This window comes from Schistocerca serialis, chromosome 6 (genome assembly GCF_023864345.2).
Source record: "Schistocerca serialis cubense isolate TAMUIC-IGC-003099 chromosome 6, iqSchSeri2.2, whole genome shotgun sequence".
Lineage (NCBI taxonomy): Eukaryota > Metazoa > Arthropoda > Insecta > Orthoptera > Acrididae > Schistocerca > Schistocerca serialis.
The window spans coordinates 436,421,942-436,449,649 of NC_064643.1; the positions used below are offsets into that span (position 1 = coordinate 436,421,942).

The 27,708-nt window shown below is 41.3% G+C and overlaps 1 protein-coding gene across 1 annotated transcript in view; it reads left to right on the forward strand.

Annotated features, from left to right (window-relative positions):
• The window catches only part of LOC126484904 (uncharacterized), a 58,294-nt gene that overhangs the window by 22,575 nt on the left and 8,011 nt on the right, over positions 1–27,708 (forward strand). Inside the window, exon 7 of the mRNA XM_050108504.1 lies at positions 26,534–26,605. Coding sequence (XP_049964461.1) covers positions 26,534–26,605 — 72 coding nt within the window. The remainder of the gene's footprint in view (positions 1–26,533; positions 26,606–27,708) is intronic.

A 27,708-nucleotide genomic window follows, 5' to 3' on the forward strand; every position in this document is an offset into this window, starting at 1 on the left:
CTCTTTAAATTCTTGTTTTTCTACAGATAAGCAGCTTGTATGTGGGCACAAACTTCTAATATCTCCAAATACTTTCAATTCAGTGATATTTTTATCTTCATCTTCTTGTCAGTTATTCTTTTCAATTTTTCTTGCAACCCATCTTTCACTATTACTCCCACTATATCTCTCCTTCCATCATCATTCCTGCTCCAGTATAATTGGTAGCATTTTCAGTTCTCTCCTTCCTTCTCCTTTCCATCTCCCTTCTGTCAACCCCAATACATCCAACTTCCTTCTCTCTGTCATACCCACAGTCTACCTTGCCTTCCCAGTAAATGCCTAAATATTCAATGTTCCACATCATAATCCATGTTTACAGCCGTGTCTTTGTATATTATATCTATCCTTCTAAATCTACATAAAAACTCTGAAAGCCACCATACGGTGAACAGCAGAGGGTGCCTTTTATCATTACTAGTCATTTCCTTTCCTGTTCCACTCACAAATAAAGCAAGCAAAAAATGACTGTCTATATGCCTCCATAACAACACTAATTTCTCTTATCGCATTCTTGTGGTCCTTACACAAAATGTATGTTGGTGACAGCAGAATTGTTCTGTAGCTGGTTCAAATGATGGTTCTTTAAATTTTCTCAATAATGTATGTCATTATCAGGAGAAACAAAACTGGTGTTCTGTGTATCAGAGTGTGGAATGTCAGATCCCTTAATTGGGCAGGTAGGTTAGAAAATTTACAAAGGGAAATGAAACAACGGAAAATCCAGAACGGAATCTAACACTATTATGAAAAGGAAAGTTGCTACTCACCATATAGTGGAGATGCTGAGTGGCAGTTACATACAACAAAAAGACTCCCACAATTAAAGCTTTAGGCCGTTAAGGCCTTCGTCCACAATAGACGACACACACACAAACACACACACGCACACACGCATATACAACCACACAACTGCAGTCTCACGCAACTGAAACCACAGTGTGCCTGAGACTGCAGTTGTGTGTGCAAGTTGCGTTTGTGTGTGTGTGTGTGTGTGTGTGTGTGTGTCATCTGTTGTGTATGAAGGCTGAAAGCTTTAACTGTGAGAGTCTTTTTGTTGTGCCTATCTGTGACTCAGCATCTCCGCTATATGATGAGTAGCTACTTTCATTTACATAATATTGTAAGAAGGGAAATGGATAGGTTAAAGTTAGATATAGTGGGAATTAGTGAAGTTCAGTGGCAGGAGGAACAAGATTTCTTGTCAGGTGAATACAGGATTATAAATACAAAATCAAATAATGGTAATGCGTGGATAGGTTTACTAAAGCATTAAAAATATAGTAGTAGGTGAATATGGACTGGGTGTAAGGAATGAAAAAGGAAGCTGCTTGGTAGAAATTTGCACAGAGCTTAACTTAATCATACCTAACACTTAACTTTAAGAATCATAAAAGAAAACTGTATATATGGAAGAGACCTGGAGACAATGGAAGGTTTCAGATAGATTATGTAATGGTAAGACAGAGATTTAGGAACCAGGTTTTAAATTGTAAGATATTTCCAGGGGCAGATACGGACTCTGACCACAATTTATTGGTTATGAACTGTAGATTAAAACTGAAGAAACCGCAAAAAGGTAGGAATTAAAGGAGATGGGACCTGGATAAACTGAAAGAACCAGAGGTTATAGAGAGTTTCAGAGAGAGCATTAGGAAAAGAAATACAGTAGAAGAAGAATGAGTATCTTTGAGAGATGAAATAGTGAAGGCAGCATAGGATCAAGTAGGTAAAAAGACAAGGGCTAGTAGAAATCCTTGGGTAACAGAAGAGATATTGAATTTAATTGCTGAAGAAAGAAAATATACAACTGCAGTAAACGAAGCAGGTGAAAAGGAATACAAATGTCTCAAAATTGAGATCAACAGGAAATGCAAAATGGCTAAGCAGTGATAGCTAGAGGACAAATGTAAGGACGTAGTAGTATATATCACTAGAGGTATGATAGATACTGCCTACAGGAAAATTAAAGAGGCCTTTGGAGAAAAGAGAATCACCTGTACGAATATCAAGAGCTCAGATGGGAAACCAGTCCTAAGCAAAGAAGGGAAAGCAGCAAGAGTTCAGATGGGAAAACAGTCCTAAGCAAAGAAGGGAAAGCAGAAAAGTGGAAGGAGTATATAGAGGGTCTATACAAGTGTGATGTTCTTGAGGACAATATTATGGAAATGGAAGAGGATGTAGATGAAGATGAAATGGGAGATATGATACCGCATGAAGAGTTTGACAGAGCACTGAAAGACCTAAGTTGAAACAAGGTTCCAGGAGTAGACAACATTCCATTAGAACTACTGATAGCCTTGGGAGAGCCAGCCCTGACAAAAATCCACCATGTGGTGAGCAAGATGTATGAGACAGGTAAGTACTCCACAGACTTCAGGAAGAATATAATAATTCCAATACCAAAGAAAGCAGGTGTTAACAGATGTGAAAATTACCTAACTATCAGTTTAATAAGCCACAGCTGCGAAATACTAACATGAATTCTTTACAGACGAATGGAAAAACTGGTTGAAGCTTACCTCGGGAAGATCAGTTTGGATTTATTAGAAATTCTGGAACACGCGAGGCAATCTGACCCTACAACTTATCTTAGAAGATAAGTTAAGGAAAGCCAAACCTACATTTTTAGCAATTGTAGACTTAGAAAGAGCTTTTGACAATGTTGACTGGAATACTCTCTTTCAAATTCTGAAGGTGGCAGGGGTAAAATACAGGGAGTGAAAGGTCATTTACACTTTGTACAGAAACCAGATGGTAGTTATAAGAGTCGAGGGGCATGAAAGGGAAGCAGTGGTTGGGAAGGGAGTGAGACAGGGTTGTAGCCTATCCCTGATGTTACTCAATCTGTATATTCAGCAAGCAGTAAAGGAAAAAAAAGAAAAATTTAGAGTAGGAAATAAAAACTTTGAGGTTTGCTGATGACATTGTAATTCTGTCAGAGACAGCAAAGGACCTGGAAGAGCAGCTGTCCAGAATGTACAGTGTCTTGAAAGGAGGATATAACATGAACATCAACAAAGCAGACCAAGGATAATGGAATGTACTCGAATTAAGTCAGGTGATGCTGAGGAAATTAGATTAGGAAATGAGACACTTATAGTATTAGATGAGTTTTGCTGATTGGGGAGCAAAATAACTGATGATGGTTGAAGTAGAGAGGATATAAAATGTAGACTGGCAATGGCAAGGAAAGCGTTTCTGAAGAAGAGAAATTTGTTAACATCGAGTATAGATTTAAGTGTCAGGAAGTCATTCCTGAAAGTATTTGTATGGATTGTAGCCACACATGGAAGTGAAACATGGATGATAAATATGAGACCTGAGTTTCTCCTGGCGTATACAACTTTCAAATAACTTCCGGGAATTCAGCCAGGTAACACTTTCAGCGACCGCCGATATTTCTGCGGGAGAACACCCCGCCATTTTCAAGGCAAACTGCAACGGACAGGCGACGTACATGCAAATTTAATACCTCGGTTCTCGGACCCAAGCAGGAAAGATAACACACACACACTGAACACTAGTGCCACCAAAGATGGCCAAAGTCAGAGCTATCGATAGTGAGACTATGAATTCGCAGGTGAGGTAGCATTGAGTCTGTCCCTCTGTTTCTTGACAAGGGAGAGAGCCGGATTCCAAACAGAGTTTAAACAGAAACCTCCATCCCTGTTAACAAGGTTGCTCGCTAATTTAATCTCAACTGCCTCCCGAATCACACTGTCCCAATAGCTGGACGTGCATGCCAATATCTCGGTGTTATTATATAACATGGAGTGACCAGTATCCAAGCAATGTTCGGCAATAGCAGATCTATTTGGCTGCTGTAATCGTGTGTGCCGTTTATGCTCAGTACATCTGTCCTCCACGGTCCTGATAGTTTGACCAATATATGCCATGCCGCAGCTACAAGGGACACGATATACACCCGCCTTACGTAGTCCAAGATCATCCTTAACGGAACTCAAAAGTGCTCTAATTTTAGATGGAGGTCGGAAAACACATTTCACATCGTATTTCCGTAAAATACGACCGATCTTATTGGACGTGTTTCCTACGTAAGGCAAGAAGGCAGTAGACTTAGGTGTTGACTCAGAATTATCATCAATCACCTGATGTACAGTTGGTCGATAGCGCAACGCACGTTCAATCTGTCTATCACTGTAACCATTTTGACGAAATGTAACTTCAAGATGGGACAGCTCAGCTGGCAAAGTCTCAGCGTCAGAAACGATATGTGCCCTGTGTACCAAGGTACGAAGTACCCCTTCACGCTGAGCCGAGTGGTGACAACTATTAGCTTGTAAGTACAAGTCGGTATGAGTACGTTTCCTGTAGACTGCATGTCCCAATGATCCATCATCCTTCCTCCTAACCAACACGTCGAGAAAGGGAAGGCAACCATCCTTTTCCACCTCCATCGTAAAACGAATGTTCGGGTGGATCGAGTTCAGATGTTCTAGAAAGACATTCAAATTCTCCCTACCGTGAGGCCAAACAACGAAGGTATCGTCAACGTATCTATAGAAACAGGCGGGTTTTAAAGGCGCCGACTCCAATGCACGTTCCTCGAAGTCTTCCATAAACAAATTTGCGATCACAGGAGACAACGGACTACCCATCGCAACTCCATCTGTCTGCTCGTAATACTGGTCATTAAATAAAAAGTAAGTGGATGTCAACACATGCCTAAAGAGATTAGTTAAATCAGCACCAAACCTGGCTTCAATTAACCGCAACGAATCAGACAGAGGAACACGAGTGAAGAGAGAGACCACATCGAAACTCACTAAAATATCAGAGTCATTCAGCCTCAGTCCCTCCAAACGACGTAAAAAATCAGCTGAGTTCCTGATATGATGTTCACACCGTCCTACTTGTGGACTCAACAGAGATGCAAGATGCTTGGAAACACGATATGTCGGGGCGCCGATGTTACTCACTATAGGACGGAAAGGAACCCCTTCCTTATGAACCTTTGGAAGGCCATATAACCTAGGGGGAACCGCACTATAGGTGTTAAGCCTCTTGATTGTGTCCTGCGACAAACCACTTTTCTTCAGGAGGCTGTTGGTCTTTCTCTCAACACTTTTCGTGGGGTCAGCATCGATTCTGCGATACGTTGAATCAGATAGTAAACGTTGCATCTTTTGTACATAATCATGTTTATTTAAAACAACGGTGGCATTGCCCTTGTCAGCAGGTAAAATAACAATACTGGGATCAACCTTGAGAGAGCGTAAAGCAGCCCTCTCTGCTGCTGTTACATTACTCTTGGGTCAAAATGGTTACAGTGATAGACAGATTGAACGTGCGTTGCGCTATCGACCAACTGTACATCAGGTGATTGATGATAATTCTGAGTCAACACCTAAGTCTACTGCCTTCTTGCCTTACGTAGGAAACACGTCCAATAAGATCGGTCGTATTTTACGGAAATACGATGTGAAATGTGTTTTCTGACCTCCATCTAAAATTAGAGCACTTTTGAGTTCCGTTAAGGATGATCTTGGACTACGTAAGGCGGGTGTATATCGTGTCCCTTGTAGCTGCGGCATGGCATATATTGGTCAAACTATCAGGACCGTGGAGGACAGATGTACTGAGCATAAACGGCACACACGATTACAGCAGCCAAATAGATCTGCTATTGCCGAACATTGCTTGGATACTGGTCACTCCATGTTATATAATAACACCGAGATATTGGCATGCACGTCCAGCTATTGGGACAGTGTGATTCGGGAGGCAGTTGAGATTAAATTAGCGAGCAACCTTGTTAACAGGGATGGAGGTTTCTGTTTAAACTCTGTTTGGAATCCGGCTCTCTCCCTTGTCAAGAAACAGAGGGACAGACTCAATGCTACCTCACCTGCGAATTCATAGTCTCACTATCGATAGCTCTGACTTTGGCCATCTTTGGTGGCACTAGTGTTCAGTGTGTGTGTGTTATCTTTCCTGCTTGGGTCCGAGAACCGAGGTATTAAATTTGCATGTACGTCGCCTGTCCGTTGCAGTTTGCCTTGAAAATGGCGGGGTGTTCTCCCGCCGAAATATCGGCGGTCACTGAAAGTGTTACCTGGCTGAATTCCCGGAAGTTATTTGAAAGTTGTATACGCCAGGAGAAACTCAGGTCTCACACTGTTTACCTCTACGGGGAGGAAATGTATCGGTGTTTACGTAAGTTGGATAAACTTCGTAGCTGTCGAGTTAGACTGCAATGTGCTTTGTCGTTTTTATTGAGGTGTCGTGATGAAAATCATGTCCCAACATTTGCTAAGGTTGTGCACCATATTAATTCTCCTGCCGCCAACCGAATTAAGCAACGTGCTGGCTTGGCTCTTGTTCGCGAAAGGATTCGTTTTACTCGTCGACGTTTGGATTCTGTTTCCAAAGAATTGTATCGTTTTCATTTAATGGTTGCATCTGAAGTGTCTGATTTCACTTGGGATTGGTTGGACGGTGCCTCATGGACCCAAGCTGACTGGGAGTACAACTCCGTTACTGCCCGGCATTTGGCAAAGTTTGAACGTTTTCATCGCGCGGAGTCGGATGTTATATCTCGACGTTCTGTGATAAATCTCACAGAGAAATCTTTTGACGACGCAACCTTATCCGTGCTAGGGAAAGGATTAAATTTTGCACCCACTCCGAATAATTTGCCGGTAGTTGATTTTATTAGTTCAATTGAACAGGCAGTTTGCAAACTACCTCCTGACGCTGCAGAGGAAGTTAGGAGGGAGGCATGCCGTGTTTTGACTAGGGCTCGTCCACCCAAGAGTAATGTAACAGCAGCAGAGAGGGCTGCTTTACGCTCTCTCAAGGTTGATCCCAGTATTGTTATTTTACCTGCTGACAAGGGCAATGCCACCGTTGTTTTAAATAAACATGATTATGTACAAAAGATGCAACGTTTACTATCTGATTCAACGTATCGCAGAATCGATGCTGACCCCACGAAAAGTGTTGAGAGAAAGACCAACAGCCTCCTGAAGAAAAGTGGTTTGTCGCAGGACACAATCAAGAGGCTTAACACCTATAGTGCGGTTCCTCCTAGGTTATATGGCCTTCCAAAGGTTCATAAGGAAGGGGTTCCTTTCCGTCCTATAGTGAGTAACATCGGCGCCCCGACATATCGTGTTTCCAAGCATCTTGCATCTCTGTTGAGTCCACAAGTAGGACGGTGTGAACATCATATCAGGAACTCAGCTGATTTTTTACGTCGTTTGGAGGGACTGAGGCTGAATGACTCTGATATTTTAGTGAGTTTCGATGTGGTCTCTCTCTTCACTCGTGTTCCTCTGTCTGATTCGTTGCGGTTAATTGAAGCCAGGTTTGGTGCTGATTTAACTAATCTCTTTAGGCATGTGTTGACATCCACTTACTTTTTATTTAATGACCAGTATTACGAGCAGACAGATGGAGTTGCGATGGGTAGTCCGTTGTCTCCTGTGATCGCAAATTTGTTTATGGAAGACTTCGAGGAACGTGCATTGGAGTCGGCGCCTTTAAAACCCGCCTGTTTCTATAGATACGTTGACGATACCTTCGTTGTTTGGCCTCACGGTAGGGAGAATTTGAATGTCTTTCTAGAACATCTGAACTCGATCCACCCGAACATTCGTTTTACGATGGAGGTGGAAAAGGATGGTTGCCTTCCCTTTCTCGACGTGTTGGTTAGGAGGAAGGATGATGGATCATTGGGACATGCAGTCTACAGGAAACGTACTCATACCGACTTGTACTTACAAGCTAATAGTTGTCACCACTCGGCTCAGCGTGAAGGGGTACTTCGTACCTTGGTACACAGGGCACATATCGTTTCTGACGCTGAGACTTTGCCAGCTGAGCTGTCCCATCTTGAAGTTACATTTCGTCAAAATGGTTACAGTGATAGACAGATTGAACGTGCGTTGCGCTATCGACCAACTGTACATCAGGTGATTGATGATAATTCTGAGTCAACACCTAAGTCTACTGCCTTCTTGCCTTACGTAGGAAACACGTCCAATAAGATCGGTCGTATTTTACGGAAATACGATGTGAAATGTGTTTTCCGACCTCCATCTAAAATTAGAGCACTTTTGAGTTCCGTTAAGGATGATCTTGGACTACGTAAGGCGGGTGTATATCGTGTCCCTTGTAGCTGCGGCATGGCATATATTGGTCAAACTATCAGGACCGTGGAGGACAGATGTACTGAGCATAAATGGCACACACGATTACAGCAGCCAAATAGATCTGCTATTGCCGAACATTGCTTGGATACTGGTCACTCCATGTTATATAATAACACCGAGATATTGGCATGCACGTCCAGCTATTGGGACAGTGTGATTCGGGAGGCAGTTGAGATTAAATTAGCGAGCAACCTTGTTAACAGGGATGGAGGTTTCTGTTTAAACTCTGTTTGGAATCCGGCTCTCTCCCTTGTCAAGAAACAGAGGGACAGACTCAATGCTACCTCACCTGCGAATTCATAGTCTCACTATCGATAGCTCTGACTTTGGCCATCTTTGGTGGCACTAGTGTTCAGTGTGTGTGTGTTATCTTTCCTGCTTGGGTCCGAGAACCGAGGTATTAAATTTGCATGTACGTCGCCTGTCCGTTGCAGTTTGCCTTGAAAATGGCGGGGTGTTCTCCCGCAGAAATATCGGCGGTCGCTGAAAGTGTTACCTGGCTGAATTCCCGGAAGTTATTTGAAAATGGATGATAAATAGTTTGGACAAGAAGGGAATAGAAGCTTACGAAATGTGGTGCTACAGAAGAATGCTGAAGATTATATGGGTAGATCATATAACTAATGAGAAGGTACTGAATAGAACTGGGGAGAAGAGGAATTTGTTGCACAACTTGATGAGCAGAAGGGATTGGTTGGTAGGACACATTCTGAGGCATCAAGGGATCACCAACTTAGTATCGGAGGGAAGTGGTGAGAGTAAAAATCACAGAGGGAGACCAAGAGATGAATGCAATAAGCAGATTCAGAAGGATGTAGGCTGCAGTAGTTATTTAGAGATGAAGAGTTTTGCACAGGATAGAGTAGCATGGAGAGCTGCATCAAGCCAGTCTCTGGATTGAAGACCACAACTACAGTGTAACACAAAAAAGACATCATCTTCCCTCCAGGGATTCACATACACATTCACATTCATGTGATGATCGAATCTACCAGTAACAAATATAACAGCATGTTGTGAATTGCTTCCATGGCTTCCTTTAATCTGAGCTGGTGGGGATCTGATAACTTCAACAGTATTCAAGAATGGGTCACACTAGCATTCCATAATCAGTTTCCTTTACAGATGAATCACACTTCCCTAAAATTCTACCAATAAACTGAAGCTGAAAATTTGTCTAATCTACTGCTGTCCTTACATGCTCATTCCATTTTATGTCACTATGTAGTGTCATGCCTAGATATTGAATCAAAGTGTCTGTCAAGCAGCACCCTATTAATGTTGTATTCAAACATTATAGGACTGTTTTTTCTACTCATCTGCATTAACTTACATTTTTCTACAATTAGAGCAAGCTGTCATTCATCACACCAACTATACAAGAGTCACTAGCATTTTTTTCCAGTCACTTGGCACTTTGCACAGGTGAGAAAGTCACAATAAATGCAAGCTAAGAAAGGGGCCAGTGCCATAACTCTGTAAAACTATCCTGGAATTCCACATGACACTGGTGACTTATTTGTCTTCAACTCCTTCAGTTGCTTCTCTACCTATTACTATGTTCTCCATGTGTGAGTCTATGTGACTCTCAAACAACAGTACATTTTTACTTCCTGTATGAATGATTTCTTAAATGCAAAATTTAAAAATTCAACTTTTACTTTGCTGTCTTCAATTCCCACACCAAACTGATCAATGAGTGATGATGACGATGTTTGGTTTGTGGGGCACTCAACTGCACAGTCATCAGTGCCTGTACAAACCCCCAATTTTTTTTTTCCACAGTCCCAATTGAGCCACTGTCATGAATGATGATGATGAAATGATGAGGACAACACAAACACCCAGTCCCCAGGCAGAGACAATCCCCAACCCGGCCGGGTAATGAACCCGGGACCCTGTGATCCAGAGGCAGCAAGGCTAACCACTAGACCATGAGCTGTGGACTGATAAACGAATGACTGGATAGAAGCCTTTGACCCACTTATTGATTTTATGTATGACCAGAATTTCCTCAAGCTTCTTGGCAAGATTTTTTGCAAATGTATGTTGGTGGTAGTTGTTGAATGCTTCATGCATCAATCCTTTTACAGACATGTGAATTTCTGCTGACTTTTACCTGTTGTTACTTGTACATCCTTATTGAACTGATGGTGCAACGGTCTCTGCTTCCTCAATTTTCTCTGAATTATACAGGGTGAGTCATCTAACATTACCGCTGGATGTGTTTCGTAAACCACATCAAATACTGACGAATCGATTCCACAGACCAAACGTGAGGAGAGGGGCTAGTGTAATTGGTTAATACAAACCATAAAAAAATGCACGGAAGTATGTTTTTTAACACAAACCTACATTTTTTTAAATGGAACCCCATTAGTTTTGTTAGCACATCTGAACATATAAACAAATACGTAATCAGTGCCATTTGTTGCATTGTAAAATGTTAATTACATCCGGAGATAATGTAACCTAAAGTTGACGCTTGAGTACCACTCCTCCGCTGTTCGATCGTGTGTATCGGAGAGCACCGTATTACGTGGGGATCCAAAGGGAACAGTGATGGACCTTAGGTACAGAAGAGATTGGAACAGCACATTACGTCCACATGCTAACACCTTTTTATGGGTCTTTTTCACTGACGCACATGTACATTACCATGAAGGGTGAGGTACACGTACACACGTGATTTCCGTTTTCAATTACGGAGTGGAATAGAGTGTGTCCTGACATGTCAGGCCAATAGATGTTCAATGTGGTGGCCATCATTTGCTGCACACAATTGCAATCTCTGGCATAATGAATGTCGTTCACGCCGCAGTACATCTGGTGTAATGTCGCCGCAGGCTGCCACAATACGTTGTTTCATATCCTCTGGGGTTGTAGGCACATCACGGTACACATTCTCCTTTAACGTACCCCACAGAAAGAAGACCAGAGGTGTAAGATCAGGAGAACGGGCTGGCCAATTTATGCGTCCTCCACGTCCTATGAAACGCCCGTCGAACATCCTGTCGAGGGTAAGCCTAGTGTTAATTGCGGAATGTGCAGGTGCACCATCATGCTGATACCACATACGTCGACACATTTCCAGTGGGACATTTTCGAGCAACGTTGTCAGATCATTCTGTAGAAACGCGATGTATGTTGCAGCTGTTTGGGCCCCGGCAATGAAGTGAGGACCAATGGGGTGGCGTCAACTTTAGGTTACAATATCTCCAGATGTAATTAACATTTTACAATGCAACAAACGGCACTGATTATGTATTTGTTTATATGTTCAGATGTGCTAACAAAACTAATGTGGTTCCATTTAAAAAAACGTAGGTTTGTGTTAAAAAACATACTTCCGTGCATTTTTATATGGTTTGTATTAAATAATTACACTAGCCCCTCTTCTCACGTTCGGTCTGTGGAATCGGTTCGTCAGTATTTGATGTGGTTTACGAAATATATCCAGCGGTAACGTTAGGTGACTCACCCTGTATAATTAAACCATGATGTCGTCCTATCCGAGACTTGTTCCACTCTCGAAAGCAAAAGGATTATCCACTACTGGCTTGCTGGGCCTATAACTGCTTCACCAGAGCCCTAGTGACTGTCACTTTTCATGGTTCCTGTAGGACCTTCACAGGTACTGTAGATGCCTCAGGGTACACAGTCTCTCCATTATACTTAACCCCCACAGGCAATACCCTACTTTGTACCATTGCCTGTTCAGCGGTTGGTTTGTGGGGTTGAAGGGACCATGCCTTCGCCTGTCTCCCATGAGGTGGAAGAGAGATTAGCCCTGGTATGGTTTTTAAATTATTGGAAAATGAGACAGCCACCACTATTTTTTATTCAATAAGAAAGCATGTAGCCAGATGAGTATGCAAGTTACAAAGGGTTAGGCAAGATTGGGTATAAATATTTAATAGTGAACCATTTTATCAAATTTATAAACAACAAGACTGGGGCATGTTCTGATACAATAGAGAGGAAAAGTGTCATCTGGTGGGGGAACCAGAGAATGTCACAATTAGAGTTCCATTTAGATGAGTACACTTGGTTCAATAATCAAGATAGAAGGTTGTATACATGGAAGAGGCCCGGATATACTGAAAGGTTTCAGATAGATTATATAATCGTAAGACAGAGATTTAGGAACCAGGTTTTAAATTTTAAGATGTTTCCAGGGGCAGATGTGGACTCGGACCACAATCTGTTGGTTATGAACTGTAGATTAAAACTGAAGACACTGCAAAAAGGTGGGAATTTCAGGAGATGGGACCTGGATAAACTGACAAAACCAGAGGTTGTAGAGAGTTTCAGGGAGAGCATTAGGGAACGACTGACAGGAATGGGGGAAAGAAATACAGTAGAAGAAGAACGGGTAACTTTGAGAGTTGAAATAGTGATGGCAGCAGAGGATCAAGCAGGTAAAAAGATGAGGGCTAATAGAAATCCTCGGGTAACAGAAGAGATATTGAATTTAATTGATGAAAGGAGAAAATACAAAAATGCAGTAAATGAAGCAGACAAAAAGGAATACAAACATCTCAAAAATGAGATTGACAGGAAGTGCAAAATGGCTAAGCAGGGATGGCTAGAGGACAAATGTAAGGATGTAGAGGTGGATATCACTAGGGGTAAGATAGATACTGCCTACAGGAAAATTAAAGAGACCTTTGAAGAAAAGAGAACCACTTGCATGAATATCAAGAGCTCGGATGGAAACCCAGTTCTAAGCAAAGAAGGGAAAGCAGAAAGGTGGAAGGAGTATATAGAGAGTCTATACAAGGGCGATGTTCTTGAGGACAATATTATGGAAATGGAAGAGGATGTAGATGAAGATGAAATGGGAGATACAATACCACGTGAAGAGTTTGACAGAGCACTGAAAGACCTGAGTCGAAACAAGGCCCCGGGAGTAGACAACATTCCATTAGAACTACTGATAGCCTTGGGAGAGCCAGGAATTATTCATACAATACATTCTCTGCTCCCAACATTATCCCAGCCTCAACCTACAGTAACATACTGTCCCCACATCCTCTAACCAACAGTTAGCATCCCCTCTGTCCTATCACGTCCTCCCTATTCTTGTCTTCCACCCTCTTTGTGTGCTTCCCTCTGCCAACATACTCACCCATATTTCCTCTCTCTTCTCATTTTTCACTCCATTCCCCTCACCCCCTCCCCAACTCTCTGCCCCAATGCCTCCTGACACTGTGCCTGTTGGCGGTCTAGTCCTTAAAACAGGGCTCGTCTCTTCCCCCATCCATACAAAGCTATCCCTTCCCCTTCCCTGCCCCCTCCACATTGTTGCTTCCATTGCACATGACAGTTGAATTCTGATCCAAGCTGCTGCTGGAAATGGCGGTCATGTGTTCACGAGATTTGCTCGCTGGTGTGAATGGATGTTGTGTGTGTGTGTGTGTGTGTGTGTGTGTGTGTGTGTGTGTGTGTGTGTGTGTGTGTGTGCATATGTTTGTGTTTCTCTTGCTTTTTCTGATGAAGGCTGTCGCCGAAAGTCGTCATCTTCACAGTCAGTATTAAACTATCTTCTTCTTACATTGAAGGTCTAGATATCCTGCACTGGTGAGACAAGGACCAAGGAGAACTCTGGATGTTACACACATCCTCTAATCAACAATTTCAATGTGTTATCTTCCACTGAAACTGAACCAGTGAGACTCCCTTCATCTGTTGGGAAATGTGCTGTGTCCCATGCCAAGGGGAGCCAAACATGAAAGGGCAGAGGTTTATTGATCATAGGGAGTTCAAACAAACAGCAAATAATGGTGGCAAGGGATGGGAAGGAACACCATGTGCACTCAGTAAGTTTACCTGGTGGGAACACTCAACATGATGGAAACGTTATCCTGGCAGCCACTAAGGGCTGCAGACTGTGGCACACGTTGGGACAAATGATGCCTGTTGTCTGGGCTCTGAGCCCATACTTGTATCATTTCAGGGACCGGCAAAGAGGTTTTAGAACACCAACCGTGCTCACGGAGCTTCAACAAAGCTCACTATCTGTGGCATTGCCTCCAAAACTGATCATGACTCCCTGGTCCTGAGATGTGTGGAAGGCTTGAACTGGAGTCTGTGAAGGTTCTGGACTTCCTAGAGATGCACAATAAGGCTTGGAACTGAACCCCCCCCCCCCCCCTGTGTGTGTGTGTGTGTGTGTGTGTGTGTGTGTGTGTGTGTGTGTGTGTGTGTGTGTGTGTGTGGAGTGCACACAATGGTTTTTCAGTTCACATGTTTCTCTATCATGCCCAGATAACAATATATATTTGTAGGAGACCCAGAAGTATCAGTGTGCAATACAAAAAGCCACCATAGGTGAAAGTATTAAAATTTTAGTGGTTAGCTAACAGAGCATTTGCAACAAACTGCCAGAGTCTGAAGTGGTCTTAAGAAGCAGTGAAGTTCAGATAATACTAGGTACAGGAAGCTGGTTAAGAACTGAGGTCGATGGCAGTGTGATATTTAGAAAAATTTAAGAACATATTGCAAGGATAGGGAAATGGGAAATTGAAGCGATGTATTTGTCACGGTACACTAGAAAGTCAAATCTGTCAAAATAAAAGCTGAAGCTGCATGTGAGATTGTTTGAGAAAGGCTTAGCATCAGAGATGGGTATAAAATTATACTTAGATTCACCTACGGATGTAACCAAAAACTTTAGAGAAAACCTCATTTCTCTGGAAAATAAGTTCCCCAATCATACTGTAATCAATGGAGGACACTTTTATCATTCAACAACCAAATGAGAGAAGTACAGTTTTATTAGCAGTGGGCAGAACAAGACATCCTGAGAAACATTAATAAATGCCTTCTCTGAAAACTAACTAGAGCACATAGGTCAGAATCCAACTCACGATGGAAATATATTAGAACTAATTGCAACAAATAGTCTTGACCTCTTTGAGAATATCCACACTGAAACTGGCATCAACAATCATGATGCAGTTGTGACAAGAATGATTGCCAAAGTACAAAGGACATCTAAAACAAGCAGGAAGGTATATATGTTCAGTAAATTACATGAATAAGCAGTAGTGTCATATCTCAATGAGGAACTTGAAATATTTAGCTCAGGAGAGGAGCAGGTGGAGGAACTATGGCTCAAATTTAAAAGAATAGTTGACCATATACAAAGTAAAACAATTCATGAAGGTAGGGACCCTTCATGGTATACAGTCACTGCAAAGAAACTTCTATACAAACAGGGACTACTATATAACAGGTGTAAAAAAGCATAGGGTGATAGATACATAGATAGGTAAATAGGCAGATAGATAGACAGATGATGAGTGCAACTCACCTGGTTATCAAGGCAGCAATGTGTGAAGCCTTCAATGACCACCATAGTAGAATATTGTCAAAAGATCTTTCACAAAACTCAAAGAACTTCTAATTGTAAAGGCTGTTTGTGGCGGCACCGTAGTTAACGTCCAGACTCTCATGGGTGAAACAGGAACTTAAATGGTGGGGAACAAAGCAAAAGCAGAAGTACTTAACTCCACTTTCAAACATTTATTTAGAACATTTTTTTACAAACGAAAACCCAGAAGTATTACTCCAAATTAATTCTCATATCACTGAAAGATAAATGAAATAGATATTAAAGCCAGTGACAGTTGAGAAACTGTCTGAAATTTCCAAAACTGAACAAAGCTCCAGGACCTGACAAAACCCCTGTCAGATTCTATATTGAATTTGTGGCTGTGTAAGCCCCTCTTTTAACTACATATAATCTACCATAGATCTCTTGAACAAAAATTGATGTCCAGTAGTTGGAAGAAAGCACAGAGCATACAAATCTAGAAGAAAGGTAGGGTAAGTGAAGCAAGAAACTACCATCTACTACTCCTGGCACAGATTTTATGTAGACTCTTAGAATATATTCTGAGCTCAAACGTAATGAGGTACATCAAACTGAATGACCTCTATCATGCCAACAAGCATGAATTCTGAAAATATTCATCGTGTGCAGCGTAACTAGCACTTCTCTGATGAAAATCTGAAAGCCATGGACCAAGGCAGTTGGGTAGATGCAATATTTTTCAGTTTCCTAAAATCATCTAAGTCAATGCCACATCTATACATATTATCAGAAGTACCATCATATGGAGTATCAAGTAAAATTTGTGAATGCTTTGAGCATTTTTGGTAGGCAGGAGAATTATCCACAAATGCAGGAGTAACGTTGTGTGGTTCCCAGGGAAGTGTGTTGTGACACTTGTTGTTCGTGTTGTATATTAGTGACCTTGTGGACAATGTTAATAGTAGCCACACACTTTCTGCAGATGATGGAGTTATCAGTAATGAAGTAGCATGTGAAAGAAGCTTCACAAGTATTCAGTCAGATCTTTATAATATTTCAGAGTGGTGCAGTTTGACAACTCACATTAAATGTTCACAAATGTAAAACTATGCACTTCATAAAATGACTAATTGTAGTACCCTATGAGTATGATATCAATGAATCACAGTTATAATCAGTTAGCTCATACAAATACATATGTAACAGTTTAAAGGGATATGATCATGTAGTCTAGGTTGTAGGTAAAGCAAGTGGCAGACTGCGGATCATTGGTGGAATATTAGAGAAATTCAATGTCTACAAAGGAAGCTGCATACAAAAAACACATGCAACTCATCCTAGAATACTGCTCAAGTGCATGGAACCCCAACCAAATAGTACTAACAGGGGATATTGAATGTATACAGAGAAGAGAACCATGGACCTTGCCGTTGGTGGGGAGGCTTGTGTGCCTCAGCGATACAGATGGCCGTACCGTAGGTGCAACCACAACGGAGGGGTATCTGTTGAGAGGCCAGACAAACATGTGGTTCCTGAAGAGGGGCACCAGCCTTTTCAGTAGTTGCAGGGGCAACAGTCTGGATGATTGACTGATCTGGCCTTGTAACATTAACCAAAACGGCCTTGCTGTGCTGGTACTGCGAACGGCTGAAAGCAAGGGGAAACTACAGCCATAATTTTTCCCGAGGACATGCAGCTTTACTGTATGATTAAATGATGATGGCGTCCTCTTGGGTAAAATATTCCGGAGGTAAAATAGTCCCCCATTCGGATCTCCGGGTGGGGACTACTCAAGAGGACGTCGTTATCAGGAGAAAGAAAACTGGCATTCTACGGATTGGAGTGTGGAATGTCAGATCCCTTAATCGGGCAGGTAGGTTAGAAAATTTAAAAAGGGAAATGGATAGGTTAAAGTTAGATATAGTGGGAATTAGTGAAGTTCGGTGGCAGGAGGAACAAGACTTTTGGTCAGGTGATTACAGGGTTATAAATACAAAATCAAATAGGGGTAATGCAGGAGTAGGTTTAATAATGAATAAAAAAAATAGGAGTGCGGGTTAGCTACTACAAACAGCATAGTGAATGCGTTATTGTGGCCAAGATAGACACAAAGCCCATGCCTACTACAGTAGTACAAGTTTATATGCCAACTAGCTCTGCAGATGATGAAGAAATTGATGAAATGTATGACGAGATAAAAGAAATTATTCAGGTAGTGAAGGGAGACGAAAATTTAATAGTCATGGGTGACTGGAATTCGTCAGTAGGAAAAGGGAGAGAAGGAAACATAGTAGGTGAATATGGATTGGGGGGAAGAAATGAAAGAGGAAGCCGCCTTGTAGAATTTTGCACAGAGCATAACTTAATCATAGCTAACACTTGGTTCAAGAATCATGAAAGAAGGTTGTATACCTGGAAGAATCCTGGAGATACTAAAAGGTATCAGATAGATTACATAATGGTAAGACAGAGATTTAGGAACCAGGTTTTAAATTGTAAGACATTTCCAGGGGCAGATGTGGATTCTGACCACAATCTATTGGTTATGAACTGCAGATTGAAACTGAAGAAGCTGCAAAAAGGCGGGAATTTAAGGTGATGGGACCTGGATAAACTGAAAGAACCAGAGGTTGTACAGAGTTTCAGGGAGAGCATAAGGGAACAATTGACAGGAATGGGGGAAAGAAATACAGTAGAAGAAGAATGGGTAGCTCTGAGGGATGAAGTAGTGAAGGCAGCAGAGGATCAAGTAGGTAAAAAGACGAGGGCTAATAGAAATCCTTGGGTAACAGAAGAAATATTGAATTTAATTAATAAAAGGAGAAAATATAAAAATGCAGTAAATGAAGCAGGCAAAAAGGAATACAAACGTCTCAAAAATGAGATTGACAGGAAGTGCAAAATGGCTAAGCAGGGATGGCTAGAGGACAAATGTAAGCATGTAGAGGCTTGTCTCACTAGGGGTAAGATAGATTTTGTGGCGGTGTTCATAGCGACAAGCAATTCGCTGTAGAAACGGCTTACGAAGTCACCGCCACACTTTTAATAGCGGGCTGACCGGTCCGCTGGAACAGTGAACAGAAAGATGAAAACCCAAACACTGATTAAATAAAAGTCGGTACTTATCTTTATTAATGAAGATACAGAAACAGTAGGGAACTCCGTGTCTACAGAGATCTGTCTAGTTCGAGTCGGAGCGGCTAGGTCAGCGTCGGCTGACGACAAACAACAACTCTGCTGCGATGAACACACAACTGACTAGCAAGTACACAATTCGGTGGCGAGTATACAACTGAGCGGCGAATACAGAACTGTCCTAGCGCTCGCGACTCCAGCGCTTAAGAAGCCAGAAGCCAGCGGTGGCGCGCGCAGACTTGCGGAGATTTCCTGTCTCGCTGGCGCTGCTTATGCGGACGGCGTCCGGACTTTGATGCTGTCAACCTTTTGGCAGCGGGCTCGGGTGGCATTACTGGCTAGGATATAACAATAGATACTGCCTACAGGAAAATTAAAGAGACCTTTGGAGAGAAGAGAACCACTTGTATGAATATCAAGAGCTCAGATGGCAACCCAGTTCTAAGCAAAGAAGGGAAGGCAGAAAGGTGGAAGGAGTATATAGAGGGTTTATATAAGGGCGATGTACTTGAGGACAATATTATGGAAATGGAAGAGGATGTAGATGAAGATGAAATGGGAGATAAGATACTGTGTGAAGAGTTTGACAGAGCACTGAAAGACCTGAGTCGAAACAAGGCCCCGGGAGTAGACAACATTCCATTAGAACTACTGATGGCCTTGGGAGAGCCAGTCGTGAAAAAACTCTACCATCTGGTGAGCAAGATGTATGAGACAGGCGAAATACCCACAGACTTCAAGAAGAATATAATAATTCCAATCCCAAAGAAAGCAGGTGTTGACAGATGTGAAAATTACCGAACTATCAGTTTAATAAGTCACAGCTGCAAAATACTAACGCGAATTCTTTACAGACAAATGGAAAAACTGGTAGAAGCGGACCTCGGGGAAGATCAGTTTGGATTCCGTAGAAATGTTGGAACAGGTGAGGCAATACTAACCTTACGACTTATCTTAGAAGAAAGATTAAGGAAAGGCAAACCTACATTTCTAGCATTTGTAGACTTAGAGAAAGCTTTTGACAACGTTAACTGGAATACTCTCTTTCAAATTCTGAAGGTGGCAGGGGTAAAATACAGGGAGCGAAAGGCTATTTACAATTTGTACAGAAACCAGATGGCAGTTGTAAGAGTCGAGGGGCATGAAAGGGAAGCAGTGGTTTGGAAAGGAGTGAGACAGGGTTGTAGCGTCTCCCCGATGTTATTCAATCTGTATATTGAGCAAGCAGTAAAGGAAACAAAAGAAAAATTCGGAGTAGGTATTAAAATCCATGGAGAAGAAATAAAAACTGTGAGGTTCACCGATGACATTGTAATTCTGTCAGAGACAGCAAAGGACTTGGAAGAGCAGTTGAACGGAATGGACAGTGTCTTGAAAGGAGGATATAAGATGAACATTAACAAAAGCAAAAGGGGGATAATGGAATGTAGTCAGATTAAATCGGGTGATGCTGAGGGGATTAGATTAGGAAATGAGACACTTAAAGTAGTAAAAGAGTTTTGCTATTTAGGGAGTAAAATAACTGATGATGGTCGAAGTAGAGAGGATATAAAATGTAGACTGGCAATGGCAAGGAAATCGTTTCTGAAGAAGAGAAATTTGTTAACATCGAGTATAGATTTAAGTGTCAGGAAGTCGTTTCTGAAAGTATTTGTATGGAGTGTAGCCATGTATGGAAGTGAAACATGGACGATAACCAGTTTGGACAAGAAGAGAATAGAAGCTTTCGAAATGTGGTGCTACAGAAGAATGCTGAAGATAAGGTGGGTAGATCACGTAACTAATGAGGAGGTATTGAATAGGATTGGGGAGAAGAGAAGTTTGTGGCACAACTTGACTAGAAGAAGGGATCGGTTGGTAGGACATGTTTTGAGGCATCAAGGGATCACAAATTTAGCATTGGAGGGCAGCGTGGAGGGTAAAAATCGTAGAGGGAGACCAAGAGATCAATACACTAAGCAGATTCAGAAGGATGTAGGTTGCAGTAGGTACTGGGAGATGAAGAAGCTTGCACAGGATAGAGTAGCATGGAGAGCTGCATCAAACCAGTCTCAGGACTGAAGACCACAACAACAACAGCACAAATGGTCACAGGCTTCCAGAATGAGATTTTCACTCTGCAGCAGAGTGTGCGCTGATATGAAACGTCCTGGCAGATTAAAACTGTGTGCCGGACCGAGACTCCAACTCGGGACCTTTGCTTTTCGCGGGCAAGTGCTCTACCAACTGAGCTACCCAAGCGCGACTCATGCCCCGTCCTCACAGCTTTACTTCTGCCAGTACCTCGTCTCCTACCTCCAAATGAGGTACTGGCAGAAGTAAAGCTGTGAGGACAGGGCGTGAGTCGTGCTTGGGTAGCTCAGTTGGTAGAGCACTTGCCCGGTCACAGGCTTGTTTGACCCATGGGAGAGTGTCACAGAGATGCTGAAAGAACTGAACTGGCAGATGCTTGAAGACAGACACAAACTATCCTGTGAGAACCTACTTAGAAAGTTTCTAGAAACAACTTTTAAATGATGACTCTCATTATACACTGAAGAGCCAAAGAAACTGGAACACCTGCCTAATATCGTGTAAGGTCCCCGCAAACACACAGAAGTGCTGCACCATGACATGGCATGGACTCAACTAATGTCTGAAGCAGTGCTCGAGGGAACTGACACCAGGAATCCTGCAGGTCTGTCCATAAATCTGTAAGAGTATGAGGGGGTAGAGATCTCTTCTGAACAGCACATTGCAAGACGTCCCAGATATGCTCAATAATGGCTGGGGAGTTTTCTCAACAGTGAAAGTGTTTAAACTCAGATGAGTGTTCCTTGGGACACACTGTAGCTATTCTGGATGTGTGGGGTGTTGCATTGTCCTGCTGTAATTGCCCAAGTCTCTCAGAATGCACAATGGACATAAATGGATGTAGATGGTCAGACAGAAGGCTTACTTACATGTCACCTGTCAGAATCATATCTAGACGTATCAGGATTCCCATATCACTCCAACTGCACATGCCCCATACCATTACAAAGCCTCCACCAGCTTGAACAGTCCCTTGCTGACAAGCCGGATCTTCCATACCCGTATACATCATCCACTTGATACTATTTGAAGTGAGACTCATCTGACCAGGTAACATCTTTCCAGTCATCAACAGCCCAACGCCAGTGTTGATAGGCCCAGGTGATGCATAAAGCTTTATATTGTGCAGTCACCAAGGCTACACGAGTGGACTTTCAGCTCCGAAAGCATATATCAATGATGCTTTGTTGAATGGTTTGCACGCTGACACTTTCTGGTGGCCCAGAATTGAAATCTGCAGCAGTTTGAGGAAGGGTTGCACTTCTTTCATGTAGAACGAGTTTCATCAGTCATCATTGGTCCTGTTCTTACAGGATATTTTTCTGGCTGCAGCGATGTCCGAGATTTGATGTTTTACCAGATTCTTGATATTCACAGTACACTCGTGAAATGGTTATACTGGAAAATTCCCAGTTCGTTGCCACCTCAGAGATGCTGTGTCCGATTGCTCGTGCACCGACTATAACTAGGTTCAAACTCACTTAAATCTTATAACCTGCCATTGTAGCAGTGGTAACTGATCTAACAACTGTGCCATACACTTGTTGTCTTATATAAGCATTGCCAACCGTATTGCTGTACTTTTATTTTATTTTATTTTATTTACATGTCTAGTTCCGTAGGACCAAATTGAGGAGCAAATCTCCAAGGTCATGGAACGTGTCGGTACACGAAATTACAACATAAAAGTAATAACAGATAAAATAAAATGTTTATGAATACAAAAAAGTCAAACTATAAGTTTAAGTAAACGCAATGAGCAATATAACATAGGAATCAGCGTAATTTTTCAAGGAACTCCTTGGCAGAATAGAAGGAGTGACTCATGAGGAAACTCTTCTGATGCAGATTGAATTTCTGCCTGGTGTTAATTGAGTGAAAGCTGCTAATTCTTGGGAATAACCTGATATTGTTAACAAGAAATGACAGTAAATAATAAAAATACCATATGACATAAGCAAATGAAAATAAGCAAAGTAGACTAATTTTCATGTCGAATGATCACTTACTTCAGATACTGTTCGAATAGTAAAAATGACAGCATTATGTCTTGGAAAAAGATCCTGAATGTGAGCTTTCCATGACAGATAACTTTCTATCTGAACACCTAGAAATTTGAACTGTTCAGTTTCACTAATCATATGCCCATTCTGTGAAATTAAAATTTTGAGTTTTGTTGAATTGTGTGTTACAAACTGTAAAAACAGAGTCTTACTGCAATCTAGCATTAGTTTATTTTCTACAAGCTATGAACTTATGTCATGAACTGCACTATCTGAAACCAAGCCAATGTTGCACACAACCTCCTTTACTACCAAGTCTCATCATTATATAATAAAGAACAGGAGTGCCCTAATACTGATCCCTGGGGCACCCTGCAACAGACCATAACCCACTCATACCCCACTTCACAGCCATTCTCAACTATGTGAATAATGACCTTTTTCTGTCTGTTGTTAAAGTAAGAGGTGAACCAATTGTGTATCCCCGTATTCCATAGTGGTCCAACTTCTGGAGCAATATTTTGTGGTCAACACAATCAAAAGCCTTAGTTAAATCAAAAAATATGCCCAGCATTCGAAACCTTTTGTTTAACCCATTCAGTACCTCACAGAGAAAAGAGAATATAGCATTTTCAATTGTTATACCACTTTTAAAGCCAAACTGTATATTTGATAGCAAATTATGTGATGTAAAATGCTCAATTATCCTTACACATACAGCTTTTTCGGTAACTTCAGCAAACACTGATGGCATAGAAAAGGTCTAAAATTGTCTACATTATCCCTTTCTCCCTTTCTATAAAATGGCTTTACGAGTGAGTACTTTAATCTTTTAGGAAACTTACCATTCTTAAAGGAAAAATTACAAATATGGCTAAGTACAGGGCTAACATGTGCAGCACAGTACTTTAAGATTCTGCTAGGCACTCCATCATATGCATGAGAGACCTCAGTGATTTAATGATTGACTCGATCTCCCCCTTGTCGGTATCATGGGGGAGTATTTCAGACATCATTCTTGGAAAGAAATTTTCCAAGAGAGTTATGTAATTCCCAGCAGAAACTAAGTTTTTATTTAATTCAGCAGCAGTGCTCAGAAAATGATTGTTAAATACTGTACATATATCTGACTTATCAGTATTTTTACTGCAAACTGACTTTATATAGTTGACTTTGTGCTGACGACCAGACACTTTCTTCACAACTGACCATATTATTTTAATTTTATCATGTGAATTAGCTATTCTGTTTGTGTACCACATACTCTTTGCCTTTCTAGTAAAATTTTTAAGCACCTTACAATACTGTTTGTATTGGGGTACTGTAGCTTGATTGTGATTGCTTCTAACATTTTGATGTAATTTCCACTTTGTTCTACTTGATATCCTTCCCCCCGCCCCCCCCCCCCCCTCCCCCTCCCCCGTCAGCCATCCAGGCTGCCTTTTGCTGCTAGTGCCCTGTTTAGTACATTCTAATGGAAAGAAACTCTCAAAGAGTGTGAGAAATGTGCTAAGGAATGCATTCTATTTCTCATCTATGTTATTGGGGTGCACTCAGCCTCATGATGCCAATTGAGGAGCTACTCGACTGAATAGTAGTGGCTCTGGTCAAAGAAAACCATCGTAACGACCCGGAGAGCGATGTGCTGACTACATGCCCCTCCTACCCACATCCTCATCTGAGGATGATACGGCAGTCGGTTGGTCCTGATGGGCCACTTGTGGCCTGAAGACGGAGTGCTCTCTCTATATTATCGACTCTATAAACAATCTGCCACTCCTGTTTCTTAACAAGGTTTAAAAAACTCTCTGTTGCCATTGCATTAGCTTTCCTACATAGTTTGTAATTATATGTGACATTTGTTTGAGTACAAAAGCCTTTTATTGTTAAAATTTGTGCATCATGGCCCAAAAGGCCATTCACTCTTTTACTAACCAAATGGCCTTTAATGATGAAGAGTGAATAAAAATGCTGTCTATGGCTGTGCTACTGTTCCCCTGCACCCTGGTTGAAAAAAAGATAGTCTGCATCAGATCATATGAGTTTAGGATATCTACCAACATCCTTTTCCTTGCACAATCACATACAAAATTAATATTGAAGTCACCACACATAATTAATTTTTGTACTTCCTATAAAGCGAACCAAGAACCCTCTCTAGCTTGAGCAGAGATGCTCTGAACTCATAGTTCTGGGACCTATAAACAACAACAATTACAAGTTTAGTTTCATTAAGTTCAACTGCTCCTGCACAACACTCAAATATCTGTTCAGTGCAGTGCCATGATACGTCTACAGACTCAAATGGAATACTATTTTTTACGTACATCGCCGCTCCCCTACTCCACAAAGAACTCCTTGAAAAACAGCCAGCTAATCTGTATCCTGGTAAAGGAAGCCTCTGAATTGTCAAAGTATTTAAGTGGTACTCCAATATACCAATAATGTCAGAGTCAACATCTATAACCAGCTCACCAACTCTAATCCCTCTTATATTTTGATGGAATATGCTAATTCCTTCTGTATTTGGATACCTGACCACCTCTGAAGATGATTTCTTTGTTAGAGGGACTTTCTTTATGCAGGGATACCCATCAGCTGAATTCAATCTAAAAAATGTGCAGTAGCTTTGCCAGCATCTCCTTCTGCCTGTTTACATAACTCTGTATTTGAATACGCATGGCTATTCCAGTTTCTTTGGTGCTTCAGTGTATATTACAGTCCCCAACGTATCCTTACCATAGGGATCATAAAGATGAGATTAGACTAATTAAAGCATACACACAGATACATTTAAGCATTCCTTTCATGCTCCATATGTGAATGGAACTGAAAAAAGCCCTACTAGCTGGTACAATGGGATGTACCATCTGCCATGCACTTAATTGTGGTTTGCAGAGTATAGATGCAGATGTAGATGCTGCAACTAAGACTATGGTATCTGTATATGTCTATAAGAGGCTTTGTGAATGTCTTAAGTCCAAGTCAAGCATTTAAAAAAATCTACAGGTGTCTCCTAAAATTTAGGTTTTGCAGTGGCTGTGGCCATACAATGTGTCTTCGGAGGCTTTGGAATCAATGACACACATCTGCAGAGAAAAGCAAAGCCTAGATGAATCAGCTGGAACAAGGGGAATTCATTTTAATGACAAAAATATAAATATTACTCTTACTGAATTCCAAATATAGGTCCTGAATCTCAGGGAAACCTGCTTGCAGCCTATGTTCTGTACAAGTGAAATACTGTGTACTAGAGCTGTTGGGCCCATGAAAGTACTTAAAATCATCACTGACAAAATCTATGTACCTGTATAATGATCTCAGCAATGAAACACTCCCTTACAGAATAAATTCATTCACAATAATTCATTGCTGAGAATTCTGTGATCTCTTTAATCACAAATTCCCTAACATATCCATACATTTTTTTGTTCCTTGTAAAAAGCTACAGTACATTCGATAGGTATAATGTTAAAGAAGAAATTACAATATGAGTTGTAATACCCATTTTCCTGCCGCACTAAACAATCAGTTTGCTGTAATAACAAGAAACTGTGTATCATATTTTTAACATTTTTTAAAAGGGAGGTTAGAAAGGACAAGTTTTAACTCACTTTCTATGGAATGAATACTGGTATATACTATGATGTGGTCATTCTTCTTTGCATAGAGTGTGAGTGTGTGTGTGTGTGTGTGTGTGTGTGTGTGTGTGTGTGTAAGCTGCACAAAGAGCTCTTTGTTGTTGTACATCATAACAAGTGTTTCCGTTTCTCTTTGTGCAGCTCTTGGTGCGGCCTTTCTATTCCAAAGGAACACCGATGAAGAGGAAGAGGAAGTTCACTATGAAAAGATAGGTAAGATGAAGAAAGTTTATTAGTTACAAACTCTTACCTAAGTATATTATTCAGAAATGAGACCAGATACTTGGTTGAAACAACTTAACCTTTTTATTGTTTCTTACATTCTAACACCCATTGCTTCACCATCACCCAGGTGCTTAAGACATGTTTGAATCCACTGTTGCAGCCACAGTGCTATAGACATTTTTAACTAAACCACTGGTCAGGCCTTGAGGGACGATGGGTTGCTGCTCAGGTGCCTGTGTGCTATGGAGGTTTAAACTTGCACACCTGAACTTTCATCCAAATATTCAATATCTGTTCAACCTGTACTATATGCTGTTCTTGTCTTCAGTCCGAAGACTGGTTTGATGCAGATCTCCATGCTACTCTAGCCCCTGAGCGAGTCTTTTCATCTCTGAATAACTACTGCAACCTACCTCTTTCTGGATCTGCTTACTGTATTCATCCCTTGGTCTCCCTTTAAAATTTTTACCATTATACTTCCCTCCAGTACTAAACTGGTGATCCCTTGATGTCTCACAATGTGTCCTATTAATCTACCCCTTCTTTTGGTCAAGTTGTACAACAAATTTCTTGTCTCCCCAATTCTATTCAGTACTTCCTCATTAGTTATGTGATTGATCCATCCAATCTTCAGCATTCTTCTGTAGCGTCACATTCTGAAAGCTTCTATTCTCTTTTTATCTAAACTGTTTATTGTCCATGTTTCATTCCATACATGGCTACATTCCAGACAAGTATCTTTAGAAAAGACTTCCTAACAGTTAAATCTATATCTGATGTTAACAAATTTCTCTTCTTCAGAGATGCTTTTCTTGCCATTGCCAGTCTACATTATATATGCCCTCTACCTCGGCCATCATCAGCCATTTTGCTGCCTAAATCGCAAAATTCATCCACTACTTCAAGTGTCTCGTTTCCTAATCTGATTCCCTTAGCATCACCTGGTTTAAACTGACTCCATTCCATCATCCTTGTTTTGCTTTTGTTGATGTTCATCTTATATTCTCCTTTCAAGACAGTCTACATTTTGTTCAACTACTCTTCTAAGTCCTTTGCTTCTCTGACAGAATTATATTGTCACTGGCAAATTT